Source organism: Orycteropus afer, unplaced genomic scaffold (assembly GCF_000298275.1).
Source record: "Orycteropus afer afer isolate SDZICR_OR568_19922 unplaced genomic scaffold, OryAfe1.0 scaffold00101, whole genome shotgun sequence".
Taxonomy (NCBI): Eukaryota; Metazoa; Chordata; class Mammalia; order Tubulidentata; family Orycteropodidae; genus Orycteropus; species Orycteropus afer.
Window position 1 is genome coordinate 8,226,207 of NW_006921688.1, and position 15,369 is coordinate 8,241,575.

The 15,369-nt window shown below is 41.9% G+C and overlaps 1 protein-coding gene across 1 annotated transcript in view; it reads right to left on the minus strand.

Annotated features, from left to right (window-relative positions):
- The window catches only part of SYNE1 (spectrin repeat containing nuclear envelope protein 1), a 578,063-nt gene that overhangs the window by 212,805 nt on the left and 349,889 nt on the right, over window positions 1-15,369 (minus strand). The window contains exons 92-94 of the mRNA XM_007943230.2: window positions 14,674-14,865; window positions 2,458-2,589; window positions 722-825 (exon numbers count right to left, since the gene is read on the minus strand). Of these exons, the coding sequence (XP_007941421.2) occupies window positions 722-825; window positions 2,458-2,589; window positions 14,674-14,865 (428 nt within the window). The remainder of the gene's footprint in view (window positions 1-721; window positions 826-2,457; window positions 2,590-14,673; window positions 14,866-15,369) is intronic.

A 15,369-nucleotide genomic window follows, 5' to 3' on the forward strand; every position in this document is an offset into this window, starting at 1 on the left:
AGTATTCTAATTCTACAGAGGAGCAAACTGACACTCAAGAGATGAATGACTTTTCCAAGGTTATAGCTGTGGGGCTGGGAAAAAAAAGAAAAAAACAGGCATGACTTCAAATGTAGAGATACCTCCACTGAGCATCCGTTCCTTTGCTTTCATACCTACTGATTCAGAACCCTCAACCTGAAAGCCTTCCCAGCTTCCTTAACCTATCTGTTGACATTTCACTGTGATGTGTACAAGTCTTCCAAAATTTTCACTTTAAACCAGGACTCAAAAAGCTTAGTGACTTCACATGTGGAAATCACAGAAGCAGATAATTAGGAAAACAAGGTATATCTGGTGGACACATACACTTATTCTTTGAGAAGGACATTAGAAGACAACCAAGATATATATCAGTTAGACAGAATCAAATAGTTTACAGCACCATGGACCTAATTTTATAATGCATTTCTTAATTTAATTTTAAAAAATGAACTCAGGACCATCTTCTGAGCATATTGGTAGGAGGGCCAACACGTTACTACGTTAGCTACTGGTGATATCATGCATTGCAAGCAGATGGTCAAAATACAAGCAAATTTTTGATCTCAAAGAGAAATGAAACTGCTTCTATTTTATAGGAGATGTTCAGCACAGACATTTCCGTGTGATGCCAACATTTTTTCAAACATCAGGAGAACATGAGGAAGAGAAGGCAAAGTTCAAGTGTCAGGAAACATACCCAGCAGAAGTCTCCGAAGCCGAATGCTGTGTGAGGATCTCTTCCCCACGACTGGCCACTGATCGAAGCAGGCTCTTCTGCTCTGCTAGCTCCTGTTCTAACTCCTGCCCAAGCGAAAGCATAAAGGCAGACATCTTTGTTACTCTAGGATAGTTACCCACCATCATGAGTCTCAAACCCAAAAACACAAACTCACTGCCATCAAGTTGATCCTGACTCATAGTGACCCCCATTGGGTTTCCAAGCCTATAAATCTTTACAGAAGCAGACTGCCTCATCTTTCTTCCATGGAGCAGCTGGTGGGTTCAAACTACCGACCTTTTGGTTAGCAGCCAAATGCCTTAACTACTTCACCACAATAGCTCCTTATCATGATTCTAGGTCGAGAATATTCTAGGTCTAGAATATTCTCAGAGACCTTTGGCTGTCAGTTTTTAAGTTTGCATAAAAGATATGGTTTATATTTTTCACACGTTTCCAATGGAGCCTGCAACTCACTTTGTTGTTGTTGTTGTTGCTATGAGTCGGACTGACTCATAGCGACCCCTCCTTAGGTTTCTGAGGCGGTATCACTATGGAAGTAGATTGTCCAGTCTTCCTTCCGAGGAGTGGCTGGTGGGTTTGAACCACCAGCCTTCTGGTTAGCAGTCAAGTGCCTTTGGTACTACGCTTTAGTTTTCATAAACAATCTCTGAAAAATCTGTTGGTCTAGACGAATGAAGAAAAATTTGCTGGACAATGGCACCCTCAAGTGGTATAAAATGCACTTTCACTTTACTACATCGATACTGTCTTGTTTCAGCCAGGATAGATGGATTCTTGGGAAAAGAAATTCTTTTTAATTTTTCACTAACATGATAAATTCAACTATAAATCGACTAGATTTTACTTTGCTATTAGTTATAATCAATATTTTCACTCCTTGAGGAGATACAATATTTTAACATGCTTTGTTCACATAGTGGCTAAGTCATTTGACTGCTAACCAGAAGTCTGGCAGTTCAAACCCACCAGCCACTCCTCAGAAGGAAGGTTGGGCAATCTACTTCCATAGATATACTGCCTCAGAAACCCAAGGAGGGGTCCCAATAGGTCGGAATCAACTCCATGGCAGTGAGGTTTTTTTTTTTTTTTTAACATAAAAGTCAATTTATCAATGAGAATTCATTCGTATTCATCCAATCTTTTTTTACAAAGCAACAATTTACAACTCTGTTTTGTGATGATATATAACTTAAAATGAAAAAAACCCTACATTTATTTAAGAAACATAAAATTCAGACTTTTATCAATTCTCAGAGGCCTTGTTTCTAAACAGTCCAGTCAGAAAGATTTATTATAATAAGGAAACGTATTTATTTGGGGAAAAAACAACCCACATATAATTCTTTGAGGCTTTCCTTCTAAATTAGTGTTGCCAGGGAGGCTGTATCATAATGCAATAGATGCTAATAGGGACGAACGTGAACACGGAGGGAGAATCTATGATAAGAGAGATTATAATTGAACCTAAACACAAGCTTTTCTTAAAGGCAAGAATTTTAAAACAAGCACTGATCCCTATGGTCACACAGATGTACAGAGAAACAACCTGGTCTCGTTTCCATCCAAAGACTTGGAAAGTAAAGGCTCACTGTGTCTGCCATTAGGACAGAAACAACGTGTCCTTCTAAATCGTCTCTCAGGTTTCTCGCCTTGCAACTCTGGGGACCAGTGAGGAGTGGGGAGCACTTCACCTTCTGCTGCTGCAGACTGCTCTGCCGCTGGTGAGTCCGCGTGGGGCGCGCCTGGCTCAGCCACTCCTGGACCTCGGGGCTCCGCGTGGCTGCCAGCTCGGCACTGCTCTCCTCCTTCTCTTGGGACGTCCCCTGCTTTTAATGAGGCAAAAATCAAGGGTCAGGCCACCCACAGGAAAACCTCAGCCCACACGGCTCCAAGACTGCTTTGGTGTGGTCTACAAAATGACACCAAAGTGGCTCCTTTAGACACGAAGCCACATTTTTAAAAAAGTGGGAATGTAACACCCACTGAATCTATGGCATCTGCAGGAGGGACAACAACAAACAATTATATACAGAAACATTTCAGGGGAAAACGTTCTATGGACAAGCTAGGCCTTTCCACCGACCCATTTGGTTACCAAACATTATTCTGATTTTTTTCTATAAGAACATAATTTTAGATTCTTCTATGAGATTTTTTTTTAAAGTCACACAAAGGTAAAGTTCTCTCACATGACCAACACCCCTCACAATGTACTGTGTTTCTCCTGTGAAAGGTGACCCTGCCACCCTGCCACTTCTCTACCCTGTTCTGTAAGTAGCTCTGGTGGCACTGTGGTTAAGGTATTGGGCTGCTAACCAAAACGCTGCAGGTTTGAACTCACCAGCTGCCCCATGGGAGAAAGATGAGGCAGCCTGCTTCTGTAATGATTTATAGCCTTAGAAACTCTATGGGGGTCGCCAAAAGTTGGAATTGACTTGATAACAGTGGGTTTGGTTTTGGTTTTGACCTGGTTCTGTACAACAAATGTATACGGTAAGTGCTTCATCTATAAAGACTTCTTAGAGGCTTCAGAGAAGAGATTTCTGGGGCTCTGAGGAGCAACCAAGTTATAGTTCTGGAGCTCCATTCTCTGTGGGATTCAGTTAGAGCTGAAATGTGATTTGCTGATCAAAAGGAAGAGAGTTGAGCTGCAGCACAGAGTTAAGGGTGCCAGCAAGGGCTTCGGAGGGCAGCAGAATGTGCCCTGGCCAACTCCCACAGGCCAGGCTCTGGAACTGTTTGGCAGGGCGCAGGGCTTGGGCAACTACAGACAATTCAATTCCCAAGCACTTAAATAGGCAGGGCGCCTCATGCCAGATAAACCAAATAGTTGCTGTCCAGTTGGGTGCAATCTGTGGCGCTCCTCTGTGGGTCAGAGTAGAAGTGTGCTCCATAGAGTTTCCAATGGCCAGCCACTCCTCGGAACAAAGGTTGGGCAATCTACTTCCATAGTGATACCACCTTGGAAAGCCAAGGAGGGGTCGTTATGAGTAGGATCCAACTTGACAGCAGTGAGTTTTTTGTTTTGTTTTTAATATTTGGGAAGCAGATCACCAGGCTTTTCTTACGAGGTCCCTCAGGTTGGACTCGAACCCCCAGCCTCCATTAGTAGTCCAGTCCACCAACCATTTGCACCACCAGGGGCTGCGATGCCAGATCGTGGTCTTCGTAAAACTCCACTGCCCATCCTCCTGGGGCCCTAGATTTAAAGGATTCCTAGGATTTTCTAGCTTTGAGTCTATTGTTAATATAAATGTGCTTACAGATTGCTCTACACAGCAAATAAACTCCTTTCAAATACAAAACATATTTATTTAAAGGTCTTCAAAACGATTAAAGTTAGAACATTTTGGGAAACAAAATCATATGACTTGTGGGCACATTTGGTTACCATTTTACAAATGCTAAAGGTAGAAGAGGACCTCTGGTAGCGTATTGCCTAAGGTACTTGACTGCTAAACAGAAGGTTGGCGGTTCAAACCCCCCAGCCACTCCTTGGGAGGAAGATGGGGCAATCTACTTCCGTAGTGATACTGCCTCAGAAACCCAAGGAGGGGTCCCTACGAGTTGGATCCAATTCGATGGCACATAACAACAACAACAAAGGTAGAAGACTGGGCAATCTACTGCCGTAGAGACACCAACCACTTCAGAAACCCAAGGAGGGCTCGTTGGGAGCCGGATCAACTCCAGGGCAGTGAGTTTGTTTTTTTTTTGAAAGATTAAGTGATGTGATGTGATAATTAAAGATGAGAGACCTCTGAAAAGGTTCTGTTAGGAAGGACTCTTGTTACTATGGCCGGCCCCACCCACTGCCATCCCTGCTGCAGCTCCTGGGTTTGATAAAGCTTGGCTAAAGGAAAAAGACAAAAGGCATTACTCATTCCTTAAACAAAACCCACTGTCGTGGAGTCGATTCTAAATCATAGAGACCCTATAGGTCAAAATAGAACTATCCCATAGGGTTTCCAAGGCTGTAAGCCTTTACAGAACCAGACTACAACATCTTTCTCCAGCAGAGCAACTGGTGGGTTCAAACCACTGACCTTCCTGTTAGCAGCCAAGTGCTTTAGCCACTGCACTACCAAGTCTCCTACTCCTAACCTAGGTGGCCCTTTATCCTTCCTGCCTAAATAGTCTAATAAGATCTGAAAAGCTCTAAAATGCTGCCCGTCGAAATGTGATTAGTCCCATCTGGGAGCTATTCCATTCCCATATATTTATGGATCTTTGGATAAATTACATCATCTTACTATAATCATTCTCTGAATATTAATTAAGCACCCAATGTGTGCCAATGGGGGTCATTATGAGTTGGAATCAACTCAATGGCAGTGGATTTATTTTTTTTATTTGTGTTCTAGGCACAAAGTGTTCTGCAAAGATGAAGCCAGACAAGTGCCTTGGTAGTGAGGCAATAAACAAAGAAACAGGATAGTTTAGATGGGGATAAACAAAATGGAACAGGGTAGTGGGATAGAAAGTGAAGGGGATGGCTTGCACTTGACTACTAACCAAAGGGTTGGCAGTTCAAACCACCCCCCCAGTGGGGCTGCCTAAGAAGTACCTGGTGATGTGCTGCAGTAAGTTCACAGTCAAGAAAGCCCCATGGAACAGTTCTACTTCATAACACGTGGAGTTGCCATGAGTTGGAATTGGCTCAAAGGCAATGGGCTTGGCTTTGGTATACTCCAGGGAAACCATTACCCTTGCCTTTCTATTAGAATCTCATGATGCAATTGTGAAATGAGATCATGGACTGCACCTCTTCCTGGGCAGCAGTGGGTGCTGAGAGCTAGATGAGCTGAAGGAAACGATGACGCCTGTGTAAAGTTCTCTGTCACACTCTCCTAATTGTGAGCCCACCTCACCTGACGGTCCCTCTCCCTCCTTTAGGATGATCCAGCCTCCTAGGAAGAGAATGTCCCATAGGTAGAACAATGGGGGTGCCTGTGGTCTGAAAGATGCCTTATGCAATTCAAAGGACCTTCAGAATGGTTGACTGTGACACCCAGTACAATAAATCCCCTCCCCCCGAGAATACCTCTTAAGGACAGGCAGCAATTTCTAAACGTAGGGGGTTTGGGGGCATAGGAACTCCCCAGGACTGAAACTTATCACTTCCTGTGGGAAACAGACCACCGTATTTTTCACATACAATACACCAACATAAATAATGTGCATATGCATATAATGTGCATAGCATGAATGAGAATCTACCTTGTGAGGGGGTTGTACAAAGTGCACTATTTGCATTAAAATACCATATTTCTCTCCATATAAAAATGTGCTTCTACTGGAATAGGCTGGGGTGACCCTGGCTCTTCTAGGTGAGGATGAAATAGCAGGTCAAAAGAGCCCTGCAGAAAACGGTCCCAAAGATGTCAATGTGGAGGTTGAACTGGCCTTGGCCATGGCCTGCTGACTGCTGAGGGCTCCAGTCATTTCCTCCCTGTGTTGTTTTTCAGGGTCCAGGCTGACCAGCCCTTGGTAACTGCCCATAGCCTTCTGTAGCAATCCACTGTCGTTGGCCTGGAATCACTGAATGACCAAAAGCTTTTCTCTTAAACCCCTCACACAAATTTTACCCTTAGAAATATGACTATCAAAATTTCAGATTGTTGTTTTTTTTTGTTGTTGTTTTAAGAACAGCTTAACCCCTTTTAAGAAGGGGAGTCATATATAACTAATTTACTCCACAGCATTGTTGTTGTTGTTAAGTGCCGTCGAGTCGTTTCCAACTCATAGTGACCCCATGCACAGCAGAACGAAACACTGCCCGATCCCGCGCCAGCCCCACAATCCCTGCTATACTTGAGCCCATCATTGCAGCCACCGTGTCAATCCATCTCGTTGAAGGCCTCCCCCTCTTTCGTTGACCCTCCACCCTACCAAGCATGACATCCTTCTCCAGGTAATGGTCCCTTCTGACAACATGACCAAAATAGGTGAAACCAAGGAGCATTCTGGCTGCACTTCCTCCAGGACAGATCTGTTAGTTCTTTTTGCAGTCCATGGTACTTTCAGCATTCTTCACCAGCACCACAACTCAAAAGCATGAACTCTTCTTCGGTCTTCCTTATTCATTGTCCAGCTCTCACATGCATACCAGGCGATTGGAAATATCATGGCTTGTGTCAGGCGCACCTTAGTCCTCAAGGAGATATCCTTGCTCCTCAGCACTTGATACAGTTCCTTCGCAGTTGACTTTTCCAATGCTACACATCGTCTAATGTCCTGACTGCTGCTTCCATGGGCATCGATTGTAGAACCAAGCAACGTGAATTCTTTGACAACCTCAATCTTCTTTCCATTTATTGTGATGCTGCTCATCGGTCCAGTTGTGAGGATTTTTGTTTTCTTTATATTGAGACGTAATCCATACTGCAGACTGTATTCTTCAACCTTCATCAGTAGGTGCCTTAAGTCATCCTCACTTTCAGCAAGCACAAACCACAGCATTAGAGAAAAAAAAACACAAAACCCATAATGCAGCCTGGAAAGCAGATGCCTTAGCATGTATTTTTAAGTGGTTAGGTTCTGTTTTTCAGTTAGTTAACTTTTCTCTGACTGACTGAGTCATTTTGAAGCATAATATTTGCTGTGCAAGAAGCCAAAATGATTAAGAATCCAGTCAAATTTCAGTCCCTCTCGTCCTGGAGTGAGAAGGCACTGGCATTTGAGATCTGACAGCAGTTTTCTCTCACATCCTGGAAATAGGCAGTCGAGCTCTATCAGAGTCCCCATTGGGTGAGGCCATGTAACTTTATTTTTGAAAGGCTAGAACAGTAGTCACTTTTGCCAACAACATTCCATGGAGGATTTGTGAGGATTAAGACACACTAAATATTAGATAAAACATTTTTTTACAAAGCATTTTATTATTCACACAGGACAAACTCTGCTCCATGGATGGATAAAAACGTGTGAACACAGTGTAAACTTCTTATGAAGAAAGATGTCATGTGATTCAAGAGATATTACTCCATGTCCTTAAAGTCTTTGTCCCTTCAAACAGGGAAGGAGGACTTCTGGGGATAAACTAAGAAGGAAACCCACCGCCAGGGAGTAGGCTCATAGAGACCCTGGAGGACAGAATAGAACTGTTCCATAGAGTTTCCAAAGCTACAAATCTTTACGGAACCCAATTGCCCCAGTTTTCTTCCACAGAGTGGCTGATGGATTTAAACTGCTAACCTTCTGGTTAGCAGCTAAATGCTTTAACCACTGCTCCACCAGAGTTCCTTGTAAAGAATGGAAGCAATAGTAGCATTTTACAGTCACTCACTGCAGCACTAAGAATTGTGTCCTTCTGGCCACGGAACACTCCTGAGGCACCCAAGCCCTAACGGAAGGGTACAACCTTGGTGATCTCTTACTCAGTGGAAGCACTGTTTTCCAAATAACTTCATTTCAGATCAACCCTGGATTATTGAACACTTTCTACAGAAAGGGAAAGTTTTCTTCTCCTCGGAGATCTGTAACTATTAAACAACCCCATCAATATACATTGTGCGCTAGAAATTTCAGCCAATGGAAACCCTATGGGTCACATCAATCCAGTCCCACAAGTGACCACGGGGATGGACCAGAACCCAGAAGCACTTCGTTCTGGTGCGCCTGGACTTGCCGTGAGTCGGAGGCAACTTGACCTTGCACCAACTGGAAACTTCATGAGACAAAAGATGATGGAACTTACAGACTGAACAAAGAAGAAGTGATCAATGTCCACTTAGTAAACAAATAAGAAGTGATCATTTTCCACTTAGAAAAACACTACTACATTTTTTGCATATTTACACTTCACACAACAGTATCGTAAGGGAGAGACACTTCTGGGCAGAGTCAGGACTTTCCTCAATTTAAGGAATGGGTGTGACCATAGCAGGATCTAGTGGGCCCAGCAGGTGGCTGTCATCATGCTCAGACCTCCTTTGCTCAAACCTAGCCTTTGAGGAGTTCAAGAGTGCCTCTCCTCTCAAAGAACGTGGTGTGGAAACAGTATGTTGTTATTATAAATTATTATAATCACTGCAAATTAGGTACTTACTATGAACATCACTTGCATTGAAATTATTATTTTTTTAAGTTAAATAACATTACCTATTATCTCAATTTTCCAGATGGTGAAACCCCCCTGTGAGAAAGGTGGAGGGAAGTTCAAGGTTTGTGCACCCAGGACCCTAGCTATCAACTGATGGGACCCAGGATGGTTGCAAAGCAACGGTCAAGGGCCAAGTGTGGCTTGTGGACCTCTTTGGTCTGGCATACAAATTATTTAAAAATTTTACAATTAAATGAAAGCATTTATAAATTGATTTTAGATAAAAAGCCAAATATTTTTTCTTTTGAGAAATTGGAGAATCTGGCAAAGCTGTCTGTATATTCTTATGTGACAATAGCAGGTTGCTTACCTCCGTTATAGTCCCTTCCAAGGTCTGGAGGCCTTGGGCTTTGTGGCATGGCTTTGCTTAATCACTATGCGTGCAGTCGAGTGTCTGTCTGCAGTCTGTAGCTTTGTTAGCTGCTGTCCAGCTGCTTCTGGCTCATGGTGACCCCAGGTTTGCCAAGCAGAACTCTGCTCCAGAGGTTTGGCAAGGTTGTCTGCCAGATTTATCTTCTGAGGTGCCAGTGGGTGGGACCGAACCACCAACCTTTTAGCTAGTCAAACTTTGCACACCCAGGGACTCTCCAACTTCCTAGGCATGTGCATGTTATCAGGCTACCCCTTCTCTTTCTCCCTGATTTTCAGAGTAGGGCTCAATACCAAAACTCCCAAAACCAAACTCACTGACATTAAATCAGTTCAGACTCATAGCGACCCCCGTTAGGTTTCCAAGCTTGCAAATCATTACAGAAGCAGATTGCCTCGTCCTTCTTCCATGGAGTAGATGGTGGGTTTGAACCATTGTCCTTTGGGTTAGCACCCAAGTGTCTTAACCACTATACCACCAGAGCTCCTTAGGGCATAATGAGTGCTTTGTAAATAGTAGGTATCTGAGACACGGAACCTGGCAGACTCTCCCTGTGTTTTGGTTTCCTGAAGCATGAGACTGATGGTACCTTTCTATAAAATGAACTTTGGAATATTGCATTTTTTTCCAGTTAGAAGATCAGTCTCATTTTATTCAACTTTAATATTTTTAACATTATTTTTTGCTTTGATTCATGATGTCAGATTACATGTGCAGTTTTAATTTTGTAAATTTAAAAGCAAAAGGTGCATTTTGTCTTTATTTGCATTTAGCTATCCAATACTTACTAACTCACTGCTGTTGAGTCAGATCTGACTCATTGTGACCCCTGGTTGGGTTTCCAAAGCAGTATCACTAGAGAAATATATTGTCCCATCTTCTTTCTGAGGAGTGGCTAGTGGGTTTGAACCACCAGCCTTCTGGTTAGCAGTCAAGTAAGGCACTACACCACCAGAGCTCCTTTATCTATCCAATGTTGTTGTTGTTGTTATGTGCCCTCCAGTCAGATATGACTCATAGCGACCCCTCCTTGGGTTTCCGAGGCAGTATCACTACGGAAGTAGATTGCCCAACCTTCCTTCTGAGGAGTGGCTGGTGGGTTTGAACTGCCAGTCTTCTGGTTAGCTAGCAGTCAAGTACCTTAGGCACTACACTACCTGAGCTCCTTATCTATCCAATAAGGAGTCCAAATATATTTCCTGTGCTTATTGGTCACTCACATTTCTTTTCTCTGACTGTTTTTTTCATATCTTTTGCCCATATCTCTGTTGAGTAATTTTTTCCTTATCAATTTACAAAAAGTTTATGGAAATTAAGAGAATTTATGCTTTGTTATGTGAATTGCATATTTTCTTCTATAGACATGGAAGATGTCTATGTCTTTTAACTTTATTTATTTTGTTATACAAAACGTTGTCACTTTTGTGTGGAGATTTTAAGAAAACAATAAAATTTTGGGCTTGGGGAATACTGACAAAGATCCTCCCCATTTTAGGAATTTTTAAAAATACCTAAACATCCAGTTTTTTAAAAATACCTAAACATCAAAATGTTTTGAGCATTTCTACTTAAATCTTTAATCCATCTAAGATGCATTTTTCTGTAATGAATGGGTTAAGTATTCTAGTTTATCATATTTCAAGTGATCAGCTTATTACTTCATTATTACTTAAAGAAAGTTATACCACTCACTTGAAACAAAACCTTAAGTTCTTATCAAATTCCCCTCCATACCAGAGGTCTCTTCCTGGACTCTTTATTCTGTTTAATTTTTTTGTTTACCTATTTATTATATCATTACTATATTATTTTAAATATTACAGTATTATATTTCAGTAAACAAAAGATTCACACTCTATCATGACTCTTCATTTGTTCAATTTTATGGTTATTTTCACACGTTTATTTTTTCAGGTAAGCTTCAGTATCATTTTGTTACACTTCAAATATATACAGTTAGTATTTTAGTTGGGAATAACTTAATTCATGTATTGATATAACAAGAATGTTGTTGTTGTTGTGTACCATCGAGTCGGACCTGACTCAGAACAACCCCTCCTTGGGTTTCTGAGGCAGTATCACTAAGGAAGTAGACTGCCCAACCTTCCTTCCGAGGAGTGGCTGGTGGGTTTGAACCACCAGCCTTCTGGTTAGCAGTCAAATGCCTTAGGCACTACACTACCAGAGCTCCTACAACAAGAATAGACATCCTTAAATTATTAATTTGGTTTTTCAGATCATATAATCATGGGTGTTGCAACAGATTGATAAGCGATGGAAAAAATCTGAATAATACCCATTACACTGAGAAAACAGAAGCCATTATGGTGAACTTCCATAAAGTTTCCACCACTGTATTTATGTCCCTGCCAGAGCCTGTCTCCAAACACTCTGCTTTTCCTCCCGTTACTATAGCTCCAAGACAAAACTTCAACTTTGCTCCCATCCTGTCTTTCCTCCACTGAGTCATTTCCATCAACTTGTCAACATGTCATTATTTTTCTGATCTGAAAAGGAAACAAAATAATTTTCTCTTGACCCACCTCTCCTTACAGCTTATCGTCCCTTTTCCCTGCTTCCGTTTACAGAGTAACTTCTTGCCCTCTCTACTTCCTGAGCCCTCATTCTGATTTTCATTCCAAAGTCCCATCTGCCTCGACCACTCCACTGAGCAATGGCTGAGGTCACAAATGCTCGCCATGTTGCCAATCAGACTCAGTGGTCAATTCTCAGTCCTCCTCTTACTCCCTCTGTCAGCAGCACTGGACCCCAGTGGTTCTTCTTCCCCTTTGAAACTCCATGTTCAAGTGGATTCTAGGCAACAAACTCTGCTTTGCTTCCACCTCACTGGGTTTTCCTTTTTACTGTGCATTGCAGGCCCCCCATCCCCACATCTCCCAAACTCTTCATGCTGAAGTGCTCAAGGGCTTGGTTCTAGGACCGTTATCTTCTGAAAATTCCCTTGGTGATCTCATCAAGGTTCTTCATTTAAGAACCATCAGAGGCTGATGACTCCAGCCCAGGTCTCTCCCCAGAATTCCAACCACTTCTTGACATTTCATAGACATCTCAAACATAACCTGTCCAGACCTAAATTACTGGTCAAATAAAACCAAGCTAAGCACCTCCTTCTCCCTCAACATCTGTTTCTCAGATAGTTTTCATCTTCGTAATTATCTCCATGTATACACTATTGCTTCCCCCTAAGTAGACAATGAACAAGGAAGACCAAAGAACTGATGCCTTTGAATTATGGTATTGGCAAACAATATGAAATATACCATGGACTGCCAGGAGAATGGAAAAGTCTGTCTTAGAAGTAAAGGCAAAATGTTCCTTACAAGTGAGGATAGTGAGCCTTTGTCTCATATCCTTTGGACATGTTACCAGGAGGGACCAGTCCCTGGAGAAAGACGACATGCTTGGTAAAGTAGAGAGTCAGCAAAAAAAAAAAAGAAAAAAAGGAATACCCTCAATGAGGTGGACTGACACAGTGGCTGCAACAATGGGTTCAAGCTAGCAATGAGTGTGAGGACCATGCAGGACTGTGTATAATATTTCATTCTGCTGTACATAAGGTCACTGAGTCAGAACTGACTCAAAGGAATAAAAATAACAACTGGTTCTCAGACTCCACCCTGGGGGTTAAAAACTGATTATGTCACTCTTGTTGCCCAAACGCCAATAACCTCTCCTCTCCTGCAGCAGAAAGGCCAAAGTCCACACAACACCATCAAGGTCTTTCACTCCCTGGCTCCCTTCACCTGTCTGCCCTTCTATACCCCGACTCTCCTCTTGCTCACTCTACTCCAGCCACAATGGCCTTCTGGAATAGCTAGATGCGGTCCCATCTCAGAGCCTCTGTTCTTGTCTTTCTCTTTGTCTGCAACTCTCTCCCCTCATATTTTCATGGTTCACACCTTCAAATGTAACTTCAGAGAGGCTTCCTGGCCAGCCTGCTAAAAATGGCAAATCTTCTTATGCCCACCTTTCCCTGTTCACCTGCCCTATGCTATTTTCCTCTATGGCTTTTATCATATTTAACTTAGTATATCATTTGCTTCTTAATTTTATCTATTATCTGTCTTCCCCAGCTATAACCCCTTGAATATAGGAATTTTAAAAATATCTGTATGTTCTTGTTGTCCCAACTATTCACTCTTTTACATACAATATTAGCTAGCACATAGCAGCTTCTCAATAAATATTTGCTTTATTTTACTATATAGTATAATAATACTAATAGTATAATAATAACAATAATAATAACAACAATAATATAATAATAAACAAAAACCAAATTCACTCTCATTGAGTCTTTTCCAACTCATAGCAACCCCACTTGGATTTCTGAGGCAGTAAATCATTATAGAAGCAAACCACCTCATCTTTCTTCCACAGAGCAGCTGGTAAGTTTGAACCACCAACCTTTTGGTTAGCAGCCAAATGCCTTAGCCACTACACCACCAGAGCTTCTTGTTATAATAATAGTGCTGTCTAATTTGTGGATATTATACAAGGACCGAAATAAAATACTGGGCAGTAACATTAAGTAAGCCACATGGGAAGAAATCCGAGTGAAAGTGTTCTAAGTTTCTCATATTGATCTGGAAAGATGTTAAGATGTTAACTTAGATTTTATTAGCTATGTATGGGAAAAAGTAGAGGGGAAACTGAATGGAAAAAAAATTACTTAGAAAAACAAAGGTTAAAATGGAGAGAGAAAAACAGAAAAAGGGCAAAAATAGATGGCAAAAATTAAGATAATAGAAGGTAATTATATAGAAATCACATTACATTCAAATGGACTAAATTTGATATTAAAAATTCAGAGATTCTCTGATTAGACAAAATTTTAATACCACAATATAGAGCTATATGTTCTTTATAGAAGACAAATCTGAAAAGTAAGGACAGAGAAAGTTTTAAATCAAAAAAGAGTTAAAGTGACCAGGCAAATGTCGTCCAGAAAACAAACCTTGAAGAGTTGTAAGACAAAGTAATTGCCAGGGAATGTGAAGGTCAGTGCATAACAGTGGAAGGGGTCCGGGATATGTGACAATTCTAAAGCTATGGGCACTGAATGAAACAGCCTGAGTATATCTGAAAATTAGAATATAGGACAAATACAAGAGAAGTACGGAAGTGTCACAGCACATTTTTCTCAATCCATCACCTTTAATTTTGTAAAAAATAGTCTGTTTTGTAGATTTGGGTAATTATTTTCTTTGTCTTTTCTTTTCCTACACTGCAGGCTTCAGGTCTATGACTAAAACCTATTTGAAAACATATGCCAGCGTCAGCCTACAAACTGAAACAGCTGCTCAAACTTCGGCGTAAACGTGCTGCACACTTTTCTCCGTGTCTCACGCCCAGAAGCCCGCGAGCCCCGCGTCCACGTGCAGTGCTGCTGCCAGCGGCCCAGAACCTCACCTGGATGTTGAGCTGCTTGTCGTGCAGGGCTCTCTGCAGCTCCAAGAGGCTCCCCTTCAGCGTCCTCAGCTTAACCGCCAGCTGCTCAGCCTCGTCCTTTGTGTGTGCCTTGCCCTCCAGCAGCAGGTTTTCGTTGTGGACTGAGAGCTCCGATAAGGCCACCACCTTCTGCTCTATTTCCACCAGCATGTTCTGGAGCCACAGAAGCAAGGATGAGATTCACACACCCCGCCAGCCTCTGCAGGAATGGTTCCTGCTGCAAGCACAACACTTCTCCCACTTCTACAAACCAAGAGGATTTTTCCTAGTTTCTCTACTGTCTTAAAGTACACAGATTTTTAAAAAATAGTTCTTTGAGGTTCTTAATTTTTCTCTGTTTTTAGGATTAGATATCATTTAATGAAAAATACATTGCAGAAACACACAGAAAGCACATATTCTACAGAAAACAGATCGGGAGAAAAGACCATGGGTTTAGTGCTATCTCAGTATTTTCATGTTAGATTATGACACTTATATGCTTATCATAGGAGCTCTGGTAGCATAGTGCCTAAGGCATGTGACTGCTAACCAGAAGGATGGCAGTTCAAACCCACCAGCCACTCCTTGAAAGGAAAGTTGGGCAATCTACTTCCGTAGTGATTCCACCTTGGCCCCAGAAACCCAAGGAGGGGTTGCTATGAGTCGGATCCGACT